Here is a 24,061-nt window from a genome sequence, read left to right as displayed (position 1 = left end):
AATTGTTTTAGCTCTACGTGAAAACTGGGAAATGAACAATTAATGAACAATGACAAAAAGCATATGGAAAATAGTTTTAAGTTCAATGGGGGGAAAAGCAGCTTTTGATATAAAATTAAAAAAAATTCCAAATCTCCAAATCTTCCAAATCTCCCAACTATAAAACTATTTTAAGCTGAATGTTTTATTTTTTCTCGGCTGGGCTGCTTGCAGGGTGGGTATATTCACGCTCCGAGTGCACAACATATTGAGCACGACATGCTGTCTGAGTTCATATAAACAGAGGTTAGTTTGCTCGCTGGCTGGCCAACAGGCAGCACAGTTCACAATCAGGTCTGTCATATTGTGGCAACAGACTGTAAACTCTGCACGCAGACACCGACACACACATACAGACTATCTGCTGGTGGTGGTGGGAGACACAGAATCTGTATTACAGAGGGGGAGTAAGAGCCAAACAGAGCTATGTAATGCTATATGTGTCAACTGCATGCTTTGGGAGATTAAGAGACAGAAAGAAAAGAGAGATTAAAACAATAGTGGTTGTGTGAGTGTAATTACAGACCGTTACAGGCCTGTCTGTTACCTGCTTTGCCAACAGGCTGGTATATGTGCTGGTTTCCTGTCTGCACAAACAAACAAACACAACAACAAACATAGGGTTAGCAAGTGCTCAGTCACACATAATCAGAAGCTTGTCAGGAAATTCAACAGCTGCTTCTGAAACATTTAGAGAATCCAATTTAATTTCCTTGTCACACGACACGCCGTCTCAATTTGTTCTTGTAAAACACGGCGCGTTCGAATCGAGGAGCCGTTTCTGTTTTCAGTGGTGTGTGGTCTAGCACTCTGTTACTTATGTTAACAAAAATATTCTGTCTGGCTGCACAGGGACAACAAGAAAAAAAAAAGTTTCCTTTGTTAGTGCTACTCTTTCAAAACCAGAAAAAAAAGCCCTGCAGCACATCTTTATGATTTGATGGTTGTGAGCATAAAATAATGCCACAGAAGTCTCTCGTGGTCCCAGGCATGTTACATGTTTACTTTGTTGTATTATTACTGAATTTTTGTTGTTTTCTCTGTGTGAGAAAACAGTGCAGAGCCACTTCCACAGCCTTGGTGCCATCAGAGTGTTGTGGTCTGACAACCACCGACACCCCAAAATACTCTACTACAGCATTTTACACACAAACACACACACGCACACACACACACAAACGAGGGAGATTTTCCCACCACAAACCACAGCCATTCAGATGGGAGGAGCAGGACAAGCAGAGAGATGAATTACAGAGACAGAAATATCTGGCCCATGGCAACTTCAGACTGCTACAACAACTCACTGCTGCTGGCATCAGGAACAGAACAAGCATCAACACACAGTAAACACAACTCTGTGTCTTGATAAAGTTACACTAGAGCTCTGATTGACAACATCATTTAGTTTCAGAAACTCAATCAGAGAAGCTTCATGAAAAAACAAGCTGTTTCCAGTTTCTAGTTTGCAAAAAATACAGGAAGAGAAAGTGATGAAGTTAACTTTCAATACTACCGGTGCCATAACACTCGGGAGGTGTCGACAACATATAATAACCATTATGTTTGTAAAGTGAAAATGTGCATCTGTCATCGCTCAAATCATTTCAGAGTTACACCACAATGCTCAATTAAAAAAAAATGATGTGGTTAACTCGCTTAAGTGATCACAAATGTGAAAGCCAAGAAATGATGTCTTCCTAACACTCACACTTTAGCATGTTTGCACATATTCATGTGACAAAGGCTGCAGCTCATGCTGAACAATGAATCAAAGTATTTAAAGTGTTTAATATCCAAATCACGGGAGCTGCAATTTTTTGATAAAGGTAAAATGTGTCACGACATACAATTACAAATGAAGCATTGCGGTTCTACAGTGAAAAGTAAATGCAACAATTACAATTTTGACTAAAATCGTGACTCATATCACAATATCTATCAAAAATAATCACAATATTATTTAAAATTTCAATGTTTTTTTTGCAAATCTTTAAGCACTAGCTGCAACTAATGATTATTTTTATTATCAATTAATCTACTGTTTAATTAATTAAACAATTAATCGTTTGGTCTCTAAAATGTCTGTCACAGTTTCATAAAACACAAGGTGAAGCTTCAAATTGCTTGTTTTGTTCACCACCAGTCCAAACCCAATGATATTCTATATAATGACATAAGAAAAGGAAAGCAGCTAAACATCCCATTTAGAAAAGCTCAAACTAGCTTTTGCTTGAAAAAAACAGTCTCTCTTGTCTAATGACTAACTGACTAATCTTTTACAATTTTTAATGTATTATAATGTATTTAATGTGTTTTTTATTGATAACTCAACTGATTGTTTAAGCTGTGGCACTTTTAGGGCACCTCATCCTCCATTATGTTACAGCAGAAGTTCTCAACCTTTTGAAATCTAAACCCCATTATATTTCCATTTCCAAGGACCACATTCCAGAAAAAATACAATAAATAAATAAATAAATAAAATAAAATAAAATAAAACATCACAAAAAAGGACAAAATAAACTGGGCTGTGACAACATTTAAGCACATTTAACAAACTTTGCTTTCAGCTCAGCATCACTGTCTGCCATTATGAACCCAGATTTAATGTATTCAGGGCCATCCATTTTCTGTCACTGAATGAATAACTAGCTTTGTCAATTAAAAAAAAAAACTGTTGGCAACCTCAAGGCTGCCAACAGTTGAAGATGTTGATGTGTGAGAGACAAACAATACTTTTGGCTACAGCTGCAGGCGCATGACTTCCTATTAGACCAGATCCATCATATTTTGCCCTAATGGTCCTTTGACACTCTGAAGTGTGTATAAAAATTACTGATGGACACACTTGAGCAGAGCAGTGAACTACAGAGTAACTGTGTGCAACACCGGGACACAGATGAATAAAGACGGCTGCTTGTTTTCATGCAACACTGAGCGTTCTATTAATAACTGGAGATGTTGTGGGAATCCACTGACCCCTCATTGTTGACCCCACCCCCCCTGACAGGTCACTTCCTGTCCCTGGATCAATCCTCCCAGCAATCAAAACAAACACACACTGCAGCCACTTGCATGAGTGCAACTACAATGTGGACTTCTTGTGGACGTTTGTCTTTATCGGACATCCTCTTCTCTTAAAAACAAAAACAGCTCACAAGAAAAAGAAGAAAAAAAAGAAAAAGCTTCCACTATTTATGCAGTGGGAGTGGCAACTGGTCATGAATTTGACAATGAAGATTAAAAAGAAGCTCTGGAGAAATCCATCCATAACAGTTCAAACCACAGACCACTGTTACTGTCCTGTTGCACGCATCAGTAACTCCAGCTAACAGTGAGATGGATGGACAAAGAGAACAGATAGTGATTTTAAAACAACAAATAAATAAATAAAAAGTGACTTACTGGTGGTTGGAGTCCACCATCTTCTCTGTCCAAACTCCCTCTAGAACTTCTAGAGTCTGGTTTCTAAACAAACACACATAAGCAAAAACAATCTCCACTGTTATGTATGTAATATAAAATCTGATATTAAGCTGGTTTCACCTTAATTTTCTGTCAATTAGAGATTCACAGAAAAGAAGTTCTGTATTTAGTTATGCAAAATCATTCTATTTGTTCTTTCAATGATCAGTAAGTCACATTGCCTTCCTGTTTGTGACGTTAAAAGCAGTAGTGGATGTTGATTCTTCGAAACCACGTTTAAAATAGTAAGATGTCTGTTAATTATACATTTGATTGTACTGAAAGAACTGAAGCTTTTTCAAAAAAAGATCGAAGTGCTCATTCAAGACCTCAGTTCAGTTCGGTCTTTAATATCCTGCCTAAAATTTATGTCGCAGCAAAACCAGACCGTGTTCAGTGACTTTTTCTGTACCAGCACTGTGTGCAAGAAGAAAGTGTGCAAGAAAATAATATCCTATTTTGTGTGCCAAGGACGTTTTTCTTTCTTTCTGCCCTGTTATCGAAAATTGTTTTTTATACAACTATTGTATAAAAGTTTCAAATTCTGATACTGCGACAACATTATTTTGGGATACTCTCTGAGACAAACACCCTTTCATGGCATGCCATCAGCTCTACACTATAGATGCCATGCTTGTGTCAGACTGAACATTATGTGGTGCAAACTCTGCCACTTAAACCAGCACTGATTTGCTTTAGATTTTTACCAATCTTTTACCATCAAGTAACGGCCATATATAGGCATTTTAGGAAATACGTGATAACAGGCACCCTATCATTTGTAAAACAGAGACAGTTAAAACTGTGATCTGACAAAGGTGGAAGTGAACAGGTTCCAAATCTCCAAATCCAAGTTTAATGTTAGGTCTTGCAATGATTATGTGAATGAGGAAAAGAATGAGTGAATCACTAACGAAGGCATCCAGGCTCAGTCTCTCTGCAGGAGATTTCAAATAAAAAAAAAAGGAGCACACGGCACAAAACTGCAGGATTCAAAAGTGCAGGACAACTTTTACACACAAACAGACTTTTTCCAACTTCAGTACTACTTTTTGGATTGACACCTGACCCCAAAACTGCATTGTTACCCCCAAACAATGCTAAAATAAAAGCACGCACAGACAGACACACACACACACACACACACACACACACACACACACACACACACACACACACACAAAAAAAACAACTACTCTCTTCCTACCAGTTTTCCAAGACAGGATTTGAAGACCAGCATTGCCATTGAGTTCATCAAAGTTGTCTGATGAAGCGTTTGTGTCCAACTTGTTTGAGGTGTTGTGTCTGTGATGTTATCTGCTTCTGATCTTATTGTATCTCTGTCTGCTTCTATCACTGAGTGTGTACCCGTCTCTCTGTCTGTCTATCCACTAGCCCGTATCCTGGTCTGTGCCAGCAGTTTCATCAAGACAAGAATTCAGATTCAACTCCAGCTTCCTGCCTCCAGCACACTTATATCTGACTCTGACGCACTGAGAGAGGGAAGGGGAGGAGGAGGGCTCCAACTGTTGCCAACGAGCAGTCAGTGTGCGAGCACGTCTGCCCTTCTTTCCCAAAACCGTTCTTTCTTACCCCTCCCTGTCTCTCCCCTCTGACTCGCCCCTCCCTGATGTGACAGTGTTATAAAAACCAACCAGCTTACAACATACACATACGCGCACACACATGAACACACACACACACACGCCTCGCTAGCTTTTCAGTAATCTTGTGTGTTGTCAGTTAGTGGTTGTGGGTCAAAGACAGACTGTTGACTGGGCTGTCAGATTCTCTAAGCCTATCATTAGCCTGGAATTCACACAGGCCACACCTGCCTACAAAGTCACAAACACACACACCAGCGCGCACACACACACATGAGCACATGCAATAAAATTCTTGAGCAAAAACCCCAAACGGCTCCTTCAATCAGTGTTCACAGAAATACGCATCCTACATGAAACACTCCTCTCCACCCTGTCTTTATGTTAGAGGGTCTCTCCTTCAGAGGTAGCACTTTTCACACTATACAACAACAAACGCTGTGTTCATTTATTTTTGTGCTTGTGTGTGTACTAGGATATTAAGTCCATCATAATGCATTTACTGTTGATTAACTCACAACCCGTTTAGCTCTCTACTGCTAACATAAACCAGAGAGATGACAGTGATTTTCTGTGGGTAGGTCATAGATAACTCCCCAACAGAAAGTAACAAACATCAAGTATTAAATACACATTTTTTGAGGAAGCAGGTATGTCCATGATTTAAAGGATAAGCCTGTGTTTTTTTATTTTTACATATTTTTGTGTCTAAATGACTGCTATGTACAAAAAGTTTGGGAATTGGTCCAGCAGATCACCTCAGCCAGCAGCCAGAAAATGGGCTGTAATGGCTGCAATGTAATCCTTTGGGGAAAAGGCACCTGTCAAAGCGTGTCCACTGAAAGTATCTCTTTTTGCCACTGACGGGCTCAGGTTGTTATTCTAAGTGTCTGACAACTTTATGGAAAGGATCCCACCAAAGACAGAACCAACGTGTTTTAAGACGTCAGCTTGGATCTAAACTAATCCTTTAAAACACCAGAGACACACACAAACTATCAAACTGTTCAAACTAATTGATCAAAGCTTTGGTAGTGTTTTTATTAATGGATTCTGGTGGCTTTGAGAAGAGTGATAATGGCCTAAGTTCCCCGTGGAAAGGGCTTCTGAATAGGTCTTTCTCTGTAGGGATCCCTTCCATAATGTCAGACGTTTACAACAACAATCTGAGCCTGACAGTGGCAAAATCTGTAAACTTTTAATGGACATACTTTGACAGGCACATCTGCCCTCAAGGATTATGTCACAGCCATTGCAGCCTATTTCGTGCCTATATATTTAGTCAGCACATACTATGTTAAACTGCCACTGGAGAGAGTCCATCTTTTTTAACTGATCCAAGAAAATCCTTCTTTTAGATTCACTCATCATTAGAAGTCACATCACGATCACCATGCCAGTCACTCTGAGAAAAGGATAATATGTCAACATCTTGGCTTTATTCGTACTTCAATAAGGCTAAATAACGGCTCTAAATATCAAGTATTTCTCTTCAAGTATTTTTATCACTTCACTTCATAAATATTGTAGCTGATGGCAAGTATCAGTACTGCTGCAGATTCAAGATTTGATTAGCTCCTAAATTCTAGGTTTATTTATTTGTTGTGATGGATTTCAGAGAGTCCATTAACAAATTTACAATAACACAAGAACATGCATCACAGAACTAAAAAAAAAAAAAAACCTCAACAGCACAACTGACAGAAAAGACAGCTTTGCATTACAGGTAACGATAACACACTGTGCCATGCAACAACAACTATGCACAGAAAATGGACATGGGGGTCTTAAAAGTGTAGCTGTTTCTCTATATTCTACTTTTCTGCTGTGAAATGTTCCTGGTTTTGCAGATATGTGATACATGTACACTCTACTGTTTTGCACTGTTGCAGAAATTTGTCCAAAAACCTTTGTTTAGTGCCTCTGTAATAAAACAGGATTATCCATTGTGTATATCTCTGACCAGTTTAATGTAATGTAATATGTGCTTAATATTATGTTTGCATTAACTGTGTTTATGTGTGTATTTTCTGATGTGTGCGCTGAGTGTGTTACCAGCAGCCTTTCCTCCTGCTCCAGCCATCTCTGGTCCTCCTCCATCTGCTGTTGTTGTATCATCAGCTGTTCCTCCATTAACAGGCACTGCTGTCCTACACACTGCTGCATGTCTACTGCCCTGTCCTACACACACACATACACACACAACACACACAAAAACATGCAACACAAGACAAGCATAGCAACAGACATGCACACCAACACAGGAACATATACACAGATTAACAGATGAAGAGAAACATGCACACACACACACGCACACACACACACACACACACAGGACAAACACATACACCAGACTGATGAGAGGCTGAACTGAGCTGATGGACACACACACACACACACACACACACACTAAAAATAACAGGTGTCTGGTCCATTGATTTTGTACCATTTAAATATTTGGATAATTAAGTAAATTTGTGGACTGGACTCATTATGCAAGTGGAATTTTTTCAAATGACGCGGCTGCCAGGCAACAAGTGCTATTCTCATTGGTGAACAGATTTTGTCTAATAGTCCCAATTAAGAAAAATGTATTTGCAGAAAGTAAAAAGCATCACAGAGTTGAACTGAAATATTCAAGATTTTGAGACGTGAACACGTGAAATTTACATACAAAGACCTTTTTTATTATCATGGATATAGTGCGACTGGGAGAGAACAGCTGTGGGCTTCATGAGTAACTTGCTGTGTTCATAACATATCGTCAGCATTGCTTTGTAACTCAGTTGTGTGTGTGTGTGTGTGTGTGTGTGTGTGTAAAATTGATCTCTTACCTCCATTGCAGAGCCCCACAGTGCCATGTCGTGTCCATGTGGTTGGGGAAGGTGTTGAGCATGTGAATGTGTGTGGACGTGGTGGCGGGGGTGTGTGTGCGCGTGGTGTGTGTCCAGCATTGCAGCCTGTGGGGGGTACAGGGCGCTGGGCACCGAGGGGAGGGTGTGAGGGCCGGGGTACCCTGCCATCTGAGCCCAGGCAGAGGAGGGGGAAGGACACAGTTAGACACAGTCACTTATCAGTTCTCTTTTTATTAAATTTACATCTTGACCTGTTGTATATTTACTTCTATTTTGATCTTTTTAATTTATCTGAAAATTGATTCTGTCCTTTCAGTTTGTGTTTTCATATGTGATCCTTTCAGGTTCAGTTTCAGGTTCAGGTTGCTTTATCTGAATTTGTAGGTAGATGTGTTTCACAGTAAAAGAGAGACAAGGCATCCATCTGGATAAATTCAAAAACATCACAGACAAAGATAAACATGATAAAACTACTCCAAGGATTGAATGATTAAATAAAATGAACAAATAACCCCCCCCCAAAAAAAATTGTCAATGCTGCAGACTGGTAACTGCACATATTCTTTTAAATCCTAATTACAAGCTATGTGACTATATACCAAGCACAACAGTAGAAAAATATGATTCAGTCTTATGCAGTCTGTAGAGTTTTTCTGTGTACCTGATAGTGTCCTGGATGTTGGGAACTGGGGTAAAAACCTTCACTGGAGCGAGGACTGGGATAGCCTGGTCTACTAGGCTGCAGACAGACAGAGAGAGAAGGACAGAGGGGGGAAAATAAAAAATACAGTTATAATGCTGACTCATATTTTTCCCAAAATGAATGTGAGAAGATGGGACACCGGTTCACTCAGACAATCAACACACAAACCTCCAGGAGCTGTTTGTGTGGCTGGGTTAGCTGTCAATCAAAACAGGGAGCACCCACTGGGCTGCAAGTCCAGCAAGCTGTTAGTTGAACTGGTACTAACTACAGTCCCTATGTTACAAACATCAACACCCATGGGTTACCAGTATGAACTATGTTATAGTCGTGGAGTATCAACCAGTAGAATCGCTGGTTAGACATTATGCAGGTGTGTATAAAGTGTTATGGCTGCACGTTCACCAAAGACCTCTCTTTAAAGCACGGCTTTTTCTCATTTGTAAAAAAAACAAAAGGATGTGCTGCTGGTGAGAAAAATGTTTTCAATCTGCATAACAAAGGGAGTTTCTCCTGAGGAGTGAGACTTTTTGATCCAAGCTGCTGCTACTAAAGGAACAGAGGAGAGTGAGTCTGCTACGCATATCTATTCCTTTCTTTTCTCGTCCTTTGCTGGTCACCAGTAGCTAAAAACAGAAGTACTTTGGTGAACTCACAGCCTCATTTCTTCTCTTGGTTTCTGGTGATTTGTTGAGATGAAGCTGTTGAAGGTTGATGAACACTTTCCCCTTTAGGATGACTGGAGACATTTGTCTTAATGATTTAAACTTCTCTAACACAGAGCTCATTTTTCTAGCACAACAGTGGTGTAACCTCTACCTTCCACAGCCTCTCATAGTAGGTTTCTCTGGACCACACCTCCGACAGCAAGACAGACACAAAGACACACAGGGAGGGAAAAAGATAGCAAAGAAAGACAGGGAGGGATGGAGGAGGGAGACAAGGAAAGAAAAGAACAGAAACAAGTAGGAAGGACAAAGAGAAGCAGACAAGACAAAGAAACTGAGGACGAGACAAACAGGAGCTTAAAAACTCTCAAAGAGGGAAACTCACAGCATGTTGTGAACATGCTCACACATGGATGGACACAAGGTTCCTAAACATGAACAAAATTATATCTTGCAGGTTTAAATCAGATTCACAGCTCTGTGGTAGCTGGATGTTTCCTTGGGAATACCCAATTTAAAAATAGCAACATAAACACAAAAACAGACAGAAAGATGAGGTTAATGAAACAGGACAGTCACACCAGGGTAAGACGGACATTGGTTACAATCTGGGTGAATTTTTGAATGTTAAAATAAATGATCAAATAAAAAGACAGACCCAGCATTTATCTTCCAAATGCAGAGCTGCAGTGGCAGGAGTTTCAATCCCATCTGCACCACTTAGAGGCAGTATCACGTTACACCTGCAGACGTGCCAGTGTACGCCATCTACTGCCAAGGAAAATAAACTGAGGCAAATCTGACATTTGTGCCAACTCCAAAAGTGTTTTAGGGCCATTGAAAATGTACATTTATGAAAAAAATATCAGATATTCTCAGAGCTTAAAGTCATAAATTTCCAAGTAAAAATATCGGATATTCTCAGAGTTTAAAGTAAGTTTATGATGACAAATATTCTCTGAGATTACAATGTCATAAATTTGTAAGAAAAAAAGTGTTTTGTTTTTTGTTTTTTTGTTTTTGTTTTTTTGGTCAAGGAACCACTTCAGGGATCACTCCACTTTACAAGGTTGGATCAACCTCATCACACCACTGGTGCATCTGATAAAAACGTGTTAACAAAAAATTTTCAAGCCACAGTTATGTGGCCACAATAGACTAATTAAGATTATCAGATGTATGCTGGGTCAAGGTAAATGTTAGATGACAAAACTTTAGTGAGAGCATGCAATGTTACTTTTAGCCTGTAAGAGAAACATGAAGACTAAACAACTTAAAAAAAAAAAATAGATATATCTTGTCAGTTTAGCTCGATTTGACATTAATTTCTCATTCCTTTTAGCATTTAAACAGATTGTAGTGCATCCATTTCAGGGCAGCGCATTTTGGATACAGTATTTAGCCTGTTGTTGTGATACAAATGACATATCTTCATGAAGCATTTCAGGAATGTTGAGTAGCACAGTGTAATTAAGATTCTCTTTTTACTTCATGTATCACACTCTAGGGTACAAATTACTGACTCCCACACAGACACATCTGACACCATGCAGTGACAACATGCTCTGAATCAGGAATGTCTCACAGAGACTTATAGCTGGAGTGGATTTCTGTCACATTTCCATCACTAATTTATCTTTGAGGCCCTACAGATCTCTGAATGTAACAGTATATTCTTTCATCTTCAAGCACGACGCATGTTTTAAACACTTTTCCAACATTGAAAGTCATTATTCTTAGCAGAAGGGGGATATGGGAGGCAGGGTGATGTTACGGCTTAGTGGGAGGACTAAACATTCACTCCAAAACACAGTCACCTACCAAAACAAGCTCATGTGTACTACAACTGGCCAGCACCCAGCTGCTGGGTCAAGGTGACAGAGGGTCAGCTCTGTATAAACAGGCTTATGTAGAGACAAACCTTTTAGCTCTTTATGTATTTATAGTAACTGTCTCAATCCTGGGCTTCATACATTCTTACACGCCTCAGTGGTATATGCATCAAATCAATGTGACAGACATCAGTACAGAATGCAGGTCGATATCATTTTCTTTGATCATAATATGTTACAGCAGGTGAAGTTCTTTCCTCTCGGACAGGGCTGAGATCAGACTGGAAAAGCTGGTGCATTATATAGTAGTATTAGTTTTGGTGTTTGGGTTCCACCTAGTACAAAAAAAATTTAACATCCATTTTAAGCTCATTACACTCTACTTAATCTGTGGAGTGTAATTTAAAAGTTATGCATAAGATTTTTTTTGTCAATTCTGTGAATATTTGCCTTTTCTGGTTTATCCATGATAAACTGTACAGAAGTTCCACGTGTGCTAGGTCATGACAGGCATCCTGTACAGGCTAGAAATAGTGTGCACTAATCCGAGGACACATCAACACAATGCCCGACACAAACACATCTGCATTCAATCATGACAGAGGACATTCAACAGCATGTCCAGCTAAGAAAAAACATGCCCACAGGCGAAGCATCAAGAGGCTAATTTATAGTCATTGGTGTTGACAAGCATTGTATCAAAAAAAATCACTGCACTCTGTCATAATTAATGGTTCAAATATTGGATTGAGTTTAGTCTGACATGCCATTAAAGCAATACATCAAAAAATGTTGCAACATTGTTTTCTGACCCAGTAAGAAATTTGAATTACAGACTGAGAAATAAACATGAATGTCATGCATTCAGCTGTAATTAATTGTAGTTGTAAACAATTTGTTTGGCTAAAAAGTTGGACTGAACCACACTTATCCTTAAAGATGTGTAGCTTAACTTTGGTTGTCATGTGGTGGGCAAGACAGAAAAGGGATGTGGGTGTTGATAAAGTACTGAATGGAGTGACCAACCAAATGTTAAATGAGTACTGAACATAAATCAAAGAAAGTAAATGGGATAAAGGCAAAAAGGACGATAGAAAAATATTCTCCAAACAACAGATTGGATTGTGCAGGGATAATGTTTCTAGATGATCTAATTAAAAATGCAATCAAATAATTTATTTATGTAGCACCTTTCTTGGCAATCTTAATGTCCTAGCTGAGAGTTTTAGGTTAGGTTAGGAGCTCTATGAGAGTATTCTCAGACTGTTTGTGAATATGGCCACAGGGTTAGTGTCAGTTCCTCAGAATCAATTTAAGTTAGAGTCATCATTTTCAATAAGAGGCAGAAATGTATCCACAGCCAGCAGCCTCAATAGATCACAATTCAGTATACTGTTATTTTTTGTGCAACTAACCTGATCTCGACATGCAAACACCTTTCCCTTTGAATCCCCATGGACATTTATCAAAAAGGCTATGAAGCTGAATGTTACAACTTTTTTTGATACAGACACAAAGGTTTGTTCATGTTATCAAAAACAGCTTTAGAGCAGTTTGAGCAGTAAACCACCTGCCTTCATGGGTCTTTCAGAGCAGGGGATGGGAAAAGGTGGATGTGAAGTTACAGGGAGGCTTGGCATTCGACTGGGTGTATGGTGGTTGGTGGATGACAGAGGACAGGCAGGGGGGTCTGTGTATGGAAGAGTGACATGGGGTGGAGAGACCAGTGGGGGTCTCCCACATGACTGCACAGCAGGGTGTTGGTGTCGGGGGTCAGAGTCAGGTTGTAGCAGGGTACTGGGATTAGTTTGGCAGCCAGGGAGAAAGCTGGGCAGCAGCAGGGTTTTAAGATTAGAATTTGAATTGGGCTGGATGTTTTGGAGGGTGTGGGGACAAACATTGTGGGGCAGAGAGTTCAGGTTAGGACCAGTGTGCCAGGGATGGGAGTGTGAGCTGTTTGACTTTGGCTGAGATGAACACAGCAGGTGGGCGTTAGTGGAGGGATTTGTCTTGTGGGGGCAGCTGCCATTAGACAGGCTGTCTGAACCGGTATGAGCTAGAGAATAGAAGTCAGCATGAGACTTTACGGATGAGCTGGGATGAGTGGGTTCAGGATCGGTGTTGTCCTGAGATGACGAGTGACTGTAGTAAGAGGTGTTTCGAAGAGGACATGATTGAGGATTGGGTGAAGAGGAAAGGTGATGGGGCAATTGCAGAGATGATGAGTAGAGTGGAGGATTGGGTAGGTGAGAGGAGGTGCAGGGAGACGAAGGATGAGGGTTTCCAAGGCAGAGGGAAAGCTGTGAGGCAAAGCGCTGGTTTGGATGGCAATGGTGGTAAGGAGAAGGAGCAGACAGACAATCCAGACTGAAGGTGGGCTGCAGGGAGGGACGACGGCTGGGCTGCAAACAGAAACACAAAGGTAGAGGAGGGACAAATGGAACTAAAGAAGGTATAATAGAAGACTGAGTCATGTTGAAGACAGGTGAGAAAGACAGGGATGAGCCAAAGTATAGATAGAAATATGCGTAACTGTAACCAAAGCCATACAGTGACTGTGCCCCTGAAGAGCAAACACCAGTGAAAAGACTTTTACTTTCCACAGTTGATGAAATCAAACAAATAAATCACCCAGTAAATCCTGCAACCAAATTTATATTTGGGAAAGGACAACTGCACCACTGATGGTTTAAAAAAAAGAATCTCTAAATCTTATGGCTTATGACATATGGCTTTAGTTGTCACCCAAAGAAGCAGTTAACAGATGCAAACAGCAGGGGCATGGGAGCAGTAAGTAAGTGAGGGTGAAGCAGCCAGCAGCTGGGGCAACAAGCTGTGAGGAGGCATGGTACTAGTGGAGGTGGGAGTGGGGGTTGAGTTTGTGGAACAGTTTAAAAAATAATGTCATATTTGTAAAAGTCTATTATTAATGAAATCCACCTTGTTTACATACTTATAGGGAGTAGTTTATACTGTTAGTTGTCACTATTACATTAATCACCAACTATTTCGATAACACATTAATGTTGTGTATTCAAACAAATCTTGACAGTAAACTGAATAACTTTAGGTTGTGGACCAAACAAGATATTTGAGGACATCATCTTTTTCACCATTTTTTGATGAAAACCATTATTAGTAGCAGTGATTATAATACTGACAAAGCACTAGCAAAACTCCTCCACACTGACAAAAAGAAGCTGCTTTTCAGATGCAAAAATAATAAATTTGTGTGAAAACTGACAAAATGTTTAAAAATGTGACATAAAGATCAGATGGTCAATGATCCATGACAAAAATATTTAGCTTCTTGTCACATTTCTTCACCTTTTGCACATTTTTGCCCCTGAAGAGCCATTTCTTTTTGTGTGAACACATTTTTTTCCTGTTATGAATAAGCTCAAACCATTCAGATGTTTTTCTTGCCTTCAACTATCATAGTGAGAAAACCCCACTTGACAACTTGAGACTTCAGAAGTAATCTAATGAGCATGTCACCAGGAGCCTCTCCTGCAGCAATGTTGTATGTTTTAAGAGTCAATCTTGTATAAATAAAGTACAGTTTCAAGCTGAATCATTTTAATGTCTTAAATGTCAATGGTGGCCACTGGGGATGAAACAATAAGAAAAACTCAATATACAATAATGCCACTATTAAAAGTCCACGATACAATATCTTTTGTGAAATTGAATCACAGAGTAAAATGACGACTTGAAAAATTCTTGATTAAATAATAAATCTGATGTGTACAGCATTTTTTGATCATATAAAATGTTTTCCTTTTAACTTAGAATGCACAGGACTTGCAATGATCAGGGTCTCACCGCAAAAACACAAACACAACAGATACTCTTTATTACTACACCTGTTGCACTCATACAGACTTACACACAGACAGACAGAGACACAAACACGTGGTGTGTAATAGCGCCTTACTTTTGGTGGTGCCTCATCAGACCCTCCAGAGTCCCAAGATACAGTGACCTGTCTCCTCATCTCCATCCTGTTCCTCTCCTTCTGCTGGAGCTTCTCCTCCTCTAATATAGTGCTGGAAACAAGGCAAAAACACAAGATGATGTGCGACCAAAAGGATGCTTCTATCTTTATTTGTTACTGCTGAACTGTCACCTCTTTAAATCCAGCACTGGAAAGAAGCAAAAAGAAAGGTGATGGGTGATAAATAAATATATACACATTGAAATGATCTCCTTTTCCAATGTCATCTATATCAAAATTTCTAGTACAAATGCACATATACTATTAAACACATTAAATCTGAGTTATTAATACAGCATGTATATATGTACGTATGTTTCCTGATATGTTATTAGGCCAGGTATAAGGTGAATAAAGGTTGACTTAACCAGGCAGATGAGAGTCATGTCTACTTTTTCCTGATATTACAATAAGTGTGAAATACCCTACAGTATGGTTAGCTTTGAAAAATATCCCTTAACAAATGAGAAGATAGTAGAAAGAAACAACTGCAATGCTAATACACGCTGCTAAACTCACCCAAACACATGCTCCTACACATATGTACGCTCGTGATGTGCAGTTCGATCCGATGATCGAGCAGGCCAGGTCATAAAAATTAACATTCTTATCAAGACTGGATGGGTTGTGGTTGGGTGAAATAGGGTGAAGCATCTCCTCATTAAGAGACGCTGTGCACATTTACGCATGAGGCACAGCAGCGTAACTTTATTGAATATTTACATCTCTATCATCTCTGTAACAGATAATATAACCCACAGGGACTGGTAGAAGTGGAATGACATGTCCATGCAGGTTGGTGTAGGTCTCTAAATTAGAAAAAATAATTTGTTTCAGTGGGTGATGGGTGGATGATTTATGCATACATACAGATTCAGACAAACTCAAAGCTGATCTGCACATCACTGATGTGCACACATGACACAATGCAGGGTTTCCTCACCAGAAAAGCTGTTTTTAAAAGCAAACTGTCAGCTTAAGTGGTTTTCTACCTCCTGCTGAAAACTCACTGACAACCGCATGAGAACAAATGCATCACTCTGTATGTCAGAGCCTCATTACTGTTTGCTCTAACACATACACTCATGCATACAGAGCATTCCCCACACTGTTTGTACAGAGCGTCAAAACACAAAGTAAGAAAAACAAATTCCATTTTGTTATGAAATGTCTTATTGCTCAGGGTCTTCCTACAATAACAGTTCATCCCAGAATGCTCAAGTAACTCCCAATAACATTCAGTGAGACAATACAGCAATAAAACAATAAAAACCCAAATTCGAGCCAGAACAAATTGTTCTGGCATCAAATGACTGGAAACCAAATTTGAAGCTGATCAGCTATTGGTGCAACATTTACTTAATTTTCAATATTATGTCTAAAAACTAAATTCAGTTAAACTTTCACCCTTGAATGTATATGCTCACTATCCACTCATACCATCACTTTGCTGTGTCAGGCAAAACAAAGCAGTAAATCTTTGGATGGTAATATTGCTTAAGAACAAATTGACTTGGAGGCTAAACAACATCCCACGCCCCAAGACCAAAATTTTTAGGTCTAATGCAGCCAAACATACCATACTGAATCTACTCACTAAAATTATCCTTACTGACCTGTTCCCTGGGAAACTGCTGCTAAACCAACCCAAGATTCCCAGAGGAAGGAGCTGCTGTTGAAGACTGGACGTCTCAACAAAACTTCAAACTGAATGGATGACCAATCCAACACACACACTCTGCACAAACTCACACAATGATTCTACCCTCCTCTCCTCAACAAGGGTAAGAGCTATTTCTAGTAACATAATTACCCTCCTGTTCTGTTGTCTCCTGCCGTGTGTGTGTGTGTGTGTGTGTGTGTGTGTGTGTGTGTGTGTGTGTGTGTCAGTGTGTCCCTGCACCTGTCAATGTCAGTCTCCTGTCAAGTCAAGTCCTTCTTTCCACAACGACACACATTCACACACATTTGTACGACAATATAAATAATGATATAATAGTTTTCCACAAAAACATTAAGTTATGAAAGCAAATCCAACATAATAAACATTGGATATACTTATTTGCGTAACAAAATGTTGTCCTGTTATATTTCTAATTATTCATAGTTGAATTATTAATAAAAAAATGTATTTACTTAATTAGATTGGCTTTCTGATTTACATGAATTGTTAATAGATTTTCAATTTGACTGTTTAATTTTCTAGATGAATTAGGTTGTTTTAGTTTAGTGTTTGTACTGAATCAAAATTTTAGTTGTATCGTACACCAATATGTTTTATGTTATGTTGTAAGTTATATTATTTGTAAACCTTGACTTAGTCTTGTACATTCAGGTAAGCTACACAATTTCCATCTTAATTAATTTCAGCTACTTACTTATTTTCTGTTTGTCTTGATCAGATCAATGAGACAAATCCTGAGTATGTTTTGCTTCTAAAAATGTTCATCTGCAGAAACACCTTTTGTTTTGTGCTGAACTGTACTGATCTTATGAGTCAAACAAATAAAGACAACATTAAAATACAAAACGTATGCATCGAAATAACAAAAAGGGCCTCTAAGTGCTGCTAAATGCCTTTTTCTGTGTTTTTTTAACAGCATAGCAGCATTGTAAGTTTGTATTCCTGGCCAATTCAGTCTCTATTTGAAGGGACAGTTCATCTCAAAAATAAAAATTCAGATTTCACCTCTGGCCTGCAGTGTTGTTTATCAATCTCACAGACCTTGTTGTGAGCAGTTTCATGTTGGACCTACTTTCCTTCAATTAGAAATACAGTAGTTCTGGGAGACAGCAGAAAGACATTAGTTCCAACATGAAACAGCACAACAAGGTCTGTGGATTATCTGGCGGAACTGGGTCAAGATTTTAATGTATTTTTTGGAGCACCACAGGCCTAGTGTCATCTATTGCAAGACAAGGCAGAAATCTGTATGGCTGATATCTACAAAACTCTGCAACTCACAACAACACACGATGGAAAAATAGCACTACAGGTCAGAAAAAAATATATATTTTCATTTTTTGTTGATTTTGGAGGCCCCTGTGGACAACAGTGGTAGTGTTTCCACTGTCAGAACCACAAAATATTATGTCAAAAATGAAATTCTCTAAAAAAAAATCTTCTGCTTCTTTTGAACTGGCTAATATACTACTCAGTGTTACTGTGCCTGGGAAAATGTAAACACAGGCTCGACACATCTGATTTCCAGGACAGTCCGTCCCAATGGCAGCCATTAAGAACAACTATACAGAAATAGCAAAGCCAAGTCAAGTTGAAATAGATCCAAATGTAACCGGTCATGAATCAATCTGCCAGCCTTGCATCACAGTTTAACAGTAAATGACATCATGTATGAATACGTGTGATGACTGTAACATCAGCACCTGGCAACATCAACACTGACTGTCTCCACCCCCACCTATACCACTCCACCACCTGGAATAACAAGGCCTGTTTAATTTATTTACTCAGGCTGGGCTGCCTGCACAATCTTGGACTTTTCAGCGACGCCCTGCTTTACTCTCACGTATTTCTCACCTGTACAACTACGACTGATGGAAACTGAGATTTAGGTATCTGCGTTCAAGTATACTGAGATGTAAACCGGACACGCCAGAGCAACAGCTGTCTCTGACACTTACGCGCAAGTACAATCACACAGGAAGGTCCACACACATACATTTAAACAAAATCTAACCAGTAGATAGGGATTAATGCATGGATGATCACACAAAGGCTGATTCCTAGTCTACCTTCTGATGTCATCAAGTTTGACTGTAACATATAAATAGATTATCCACTAGTTTGTTCTCCAAAAGGATACAAAAACAGAATTCCCACCCCTCCACATTCATGAAATCATGAATCAGTAGTAGTAAGTTTAATCTAAAATAGGTTCAATGAAAAACTTTATTAACTTTACATTTTCTTTTTATAACATTACATTTTCTTTTTATAACATTACAAATCAAAGGGCAGTAGGCTGAAGCTAAAGAAAGCAAGCACACTGCTCAAGTGCTCAAGCAAGACATTAAATTCATCTCAGCATGCCCCATTCTGCCCTCCAATACAGAGGCTGGCATCCCTGGTAAAGGGATAGTTTGAATTATTGGTAGTAGGGCTGTACGAGGCACTTATCAATAGTCAGCATATTACCTACAGTAGATGGAGGTTGGGATACTGCTAGTTTGGAGAAACAGAGAGGAGTATGGGCACAGCCACTAAGCAATGTACTGCTGTAGACAGGGTCAGCAGTAGAATGCTTTTAGTTACTTAAAAGAGACACCCACCTCAAAACAGACACTTCTGACAAAAACAGTCACAGAAACAGAAACAGCCATTTTATCTTGTAGGACATGGGAGTTGCTGGACTACCGCTGGCTCGATCAGTTTGTTTGTTTGTGATACTGTGTGACTATGGTTAATCCAAACTAACCTTTTAGAAACCAAAGTCAGATAATAACACAAACAAACTAAAAGATTCAGACAGCAATTCTTATGTTCTGCAATGTAAAATTACACACTTTGCCAAAGGACTCTGCTTGTCTGGCTGAATGCTGCCTGACAGCAACATAAAGCAGTGAAAATATACTAAATGTGGTCAACACTTAAACTGATATTTATTGTTTTAGTTGGGTAAAATACTTTTTGCTGCTGACCCTGTCCACAACACTACATTGCTGGGGGCATGCTAACTGCCATCTAATGTAATAAATACACTGACTGTCAGTAAGTACCTCATGAAACCCCACTTCAAATATTCTGAACTGTCCCTTTAAAGGATTCAGGATTCCCTCTTTGTCTTACTATCACACCTCTGCAGCAAGGAAACACAGTGACACGTGCGCATGTGAGTAGTTTTTAAGACAGACTTGTTAAAAATAAGTAGGACATACAAAGAAGCAAAATTCTCCCAGAGGATCAGCGGAGGACAGTTAAACAACAAACTATGTTAATTGTGTTCAAGAGGCACACAAAATGTTTGTGTCTGTTTCAAAACAGCTTCACTGTAGCATCAACCGAGTGCAGCACATTTGTACACATTAACAAAGGAAAGTAAACTATTCACTGTATCACTGACTGAAACCACAATGTTTAAAAAGCTTAAAGAGACAATACTTCACCTTAGGAAGTGGCCAATCCAAGAGCACTGGCGTGTATCAAGTCAAACCCTTCTTGGAGAATAACGTAGACTCTAAGAGGATGAGGGGCCTGTGACACACAGTACTGATACTCTACTGAAGGTCAATGTGAATAACTACAAAAGATCCCAGCAACGCTAAAAGGAAAAAACCCGCTACTCCAGGCAGGATGGTTCAAATCTGCTCTGCTGTAGCTGAACAAAACCCCACTAGACTACAGGCTACTGTCCTTCAGCACACACAGGCTTCACTACTAGGATAATATGATCTGAGAGTGAGGAGCTTTGTCTGCTAGATTTAACCAGGAGCGTACAGCACTGCAGCGGTTCTGCTTGCAGTTTCCCTTCTTTCTTTCATTCTCTCTGTCTGTTCTCTCTCTCCCTCTCTCTCTCTCTCTCTCTCTCTCTCTCTCTCTCTCTGTCCTTTGGAAAGCTGTAGCTCCTGGCAGCTGCCCACTGTGTAAACACACACACACACACACACACACACACACACACACACACACTCATGTTGGTCCACCGTCTAGGAAAACTGTAGTAGTAGCTGAGAGCTGCATATTTGGCAGGAGAGACCTATAATTGATATTATGATATAAAAGCCCGCCAGACCGAAAGTAAACCAAACTGTATAACCTTATATGGCATGACTTTCCCCTATTAATAGCCAGCGACCACAGTTAACATGGTCAATATTGACTTGGTTTCCAAGACACTGGATGAGGCACATTGAGGGTTTCTCACCATTTCTTCATGCCGACATATAATGGTTAATTAAAATAAATGTTCTTAATTTTGTCGGATTAGCACTTACGTGCAGTTCACACGTACTTTTCCACACTATGTTTTCAGCCCATTAACATACACAGCCACAAACATACTGTACGTGCCAGACTAATGAGTGGACCTCCATGATGTGGAGGTCAGTCCTCATTTGGTGCCAAAATAAGAGCATGAGATCAGGAGGTGGAAGAGGTCAGGAGGAGGAGAGGATGAAAAGAAAGAGTAGAGGAGGAAAAGAGATCATAAGAGGGGTAGAATTAGGAGGAGAGAGAGGAAAGCTGACATCGAGAGATTTGGTAGTGTAATTGTGGTGGAATTTAAGGTGTGAGTCATGCTGGTTTGAAGCAAACTCATAAAACCACAGGAGTTAAATATGTGCTCTTATTTTCCTGTTCCTGTGTGTGAGAGAGGGAAGGTGAGAAAGACAGAGAGAGAATGTGCATGTTGAAGGAAACAATGATGGCATCTTGCTGTGCTGCTGAAACTTCCGTTATTCTATTTGTGTTTGAGCAGCTAGCAGTCCGTATAAAACAGAACAGTCAATAAAAACAAGTTTTTCAAAAATTGTGAATCGCGGCAACCACAAGATGTCCTTGAGCATGCAGCCATAAATGTGTAATGAAAATTATAGGTTGATGGGTTGAGTAGTACGTGAGATTAGCTACAGACATGGATAATTGATTCAGCTTCACTGGTAACTCACAATGTCAAATAACCCACTGCTTGATCTCACCAAGGCTTCTGCCTGGTGGTGATAATAACATATTCAGCTTTCTCCAGGTAAATTCAGTCGTGAGATTTTAAGAAAAAATGAAGATGTAACTTTGGAAATATTCTCTCATTTTAACTCTTAAATACTCTTCTGATATTTTGCAGTAACTCCACACACTTGCAATAATTGGTATGGGTATGTCTAGACTAAATGCAAACATTGCAAATTTAAGTAAGCAGCTTAACATAAATTAAACGTCTTCTGTGTAGATGGTATACAGATGTAGATAATAATAATAACACAAGGGGGAAACATCACTGGTGCGTTAATCTGCACTTAATCTGCAGAATCTGTTATGGCTGGTGGTTAATTTGTTAATTTATACAGGAAAAGAGTTCTCTGTGTAAATATGAGACTGTGCTTATATCTGGAATAACACTGCCATGTAGAAGAAATAAAAGAGCGAGCAAACCTATACATGTCTACCACAAGTTCCACTAGTGTGCTGGTCCTTTTTTCATTACCATCAACACTACTCATGTTATTACAATCAGTCTTGCCATCAGAGGTGATGCAGACACATCATTTCCCAAAAACTACAGGTCTGTTCCTGTCTGAATAATTTTGTATTGTTGAGTCATGGTGGCTGGGAAACGCTCTACTCCAACTGTATATCATGAGGGAGAAATATCAATGAGCCTTGATGTAAAATAAAACTGTAACTCTGTCCATACAGTAGTCCCAATTCTGTTACACAAACCAGAAAAAAATCATCTTATCAAGCATTAGAGTGCATCAATATGTCTCAGATTTAACTAGTGTACCTGTTTTGTGAATGGACATGAGTTGGGACACAATTATGATCTGAAAGCTGCAGATATCATTTGGGTTGTTAGCATCCTATGATTGGCATCAACGATAATCACATGCAGTAATTCTATACTGGCAGACATAAATCAAAAACACCAGGTTTATGGAGTCAAGCTCTTTATTTACTTGCTTAGTGATATAATCTTTTCATCTCTTTGCTCCCGATGATGACTGACACAACATTTTGGATTTAAATTAAAATATTTTGTTTAGCTTTTCTTCGAGTTGCTTATGAGAGTGCTACTAGTAGTAAATTTAAAAAACATATTAACTGTCTTGGCCAGATATTAGTGTGACTTTATATTACTCATGAATAGGTGGGGCCCTTCATGTTTAAAGGGGATTATCACAGTGATGATGTACTCTAGAGCTTACTCAGAGAGTTTTTAAATTGCGCACAGTGTTGTCTAAGCTCTGCCTTATCTGATCATAACATGCCCTGGACTTTGTCTCTTGATAGATAAGGTTTTTACTCTTTACAAATCTGTCTCCAGGCCAGTAGCAAGGCAGTGATGTATCATTTAACAAGAAAGCAAGGCGTGGTGAAGATATCTCATTTCATCCATTTCCGTCATCATCCCATCTCTGTTACCATGCCAACCATAATGTCATCAGCCCAAACAGGATGTGAAGTGCAGTCTGCCAAGTATTTCGGACAGTTTTGTTTTGGCTCTGTACTCCTGCACACTGGATGTGAAAAGAAACAATCACTATGAGCTGAAAGTGCTGACTTTCAGGTTAACCTCATCCACTTCCCACTAACTGGCTACAGCAACTTTTGTCATTTTTAGGGGGACATAGCAGGTCAGCAGTATATGCCACATAGAAACGGTACACATAAGGTGGGAACCTGTGTGTGAAGTATTTCTAGTCAAAAATCAAAACCAGTCAAAAACATTGTGTTTTCTTTTGGCACTTATTCAAATTTTAAAAGTTTAGACTGTGGGCTTAGACCATTATGATGATAAGTATGATAAGTATATGATGCCAATTTACATGCTCCTATCATGTCACATTAGTTGTTGTGGCAGTTTTTGGGTTGACATTTTATTAAACAAACATTGCTAAAAACTGTCAAGAAGCGACATTAAGACACCAAGATCTTGAGGAACACCACAGAAAATTTCATGCTGTGCTTTGGTATCAAATAATTTTGACTTTTGACATGTCTGTTACAATTGGTGATTTGTTCAGAAAGCTGTCAATATACTTAGGAAACCCATACATCCTCGAAACGCTTCAGGTAAAGGGGAGACTCTTGGGTACCCAGTGAACCCATTTTTATTAAGATATCTTGAAGTGAGTCATCAAGGGACCCCTTTGAAAATGGTTGTTTCAGTTATTCACTCACCAAAATGTAGCCTAAATGTGGAGTGTTATTTACCCCCC

At 39.3% G+C, this 24,061-nt stretch overlaps 1 protein-coding gene across 1 annotated transcript in view; it reads right to left on the bottom strand.

Moving 5' to 3' along the window:
* Positions 1-24,061, bottom strand: part of LOC146321247 (focal adhesion kinase 1-like) — a 73,674-nt gene that overhangs the window by 7,150 nt on the left and 42,463 nt on the right. Inside the window, exons 25-31 of the mRNA XM_084726319.1 lie at positions 15,107-15,218; positions 12,744-13,571; positions 8,628-8,705; positions 7,946-8,134; positions 7,164-7,289; positions 3,445-3,507; positions 587-626 (exon numbers count right to left, since the gene is read on the bottom strand). Coding sequence (XP_084582445.1) covers positions 587-626; positions 3,445-3,507; positions 7,164-7,289; positions 7,946-8,134; positions 8,628-8,705; positions 12,744-13,571; positions 15,107-15,218 — 1,436 coding nt within the window. The remainder of the gene's footprint in view (positions 1-586; positions 627-3,444; positions 3,508-7,163; positions 7,290-7,945; positions 8,135-8,627; positions 8,706-12,743; positions 13,572-15,106; positions 15,219-24,061) is intronic.

This window comes from Lutjanus erythropterus, chromosome 9, assembly GCF_056507025.1.
Source record: "Lutjanus erythropterus isolate fLutEry1 chromosome 9, fLutEry1.hap2, whole genome shotgun sequence".
Lineage (NCBI taxonomy): Eukaryota > Metazoa > Chordata > Actinopteri > Lutjaniformes > Lutjanidae > Lutjanus > Lutjanus erythropterus.
Note: the sequence above shows the minus strand (reverse complement) of the source record. Positions and strands in the feature narration are given on the sequence as shown.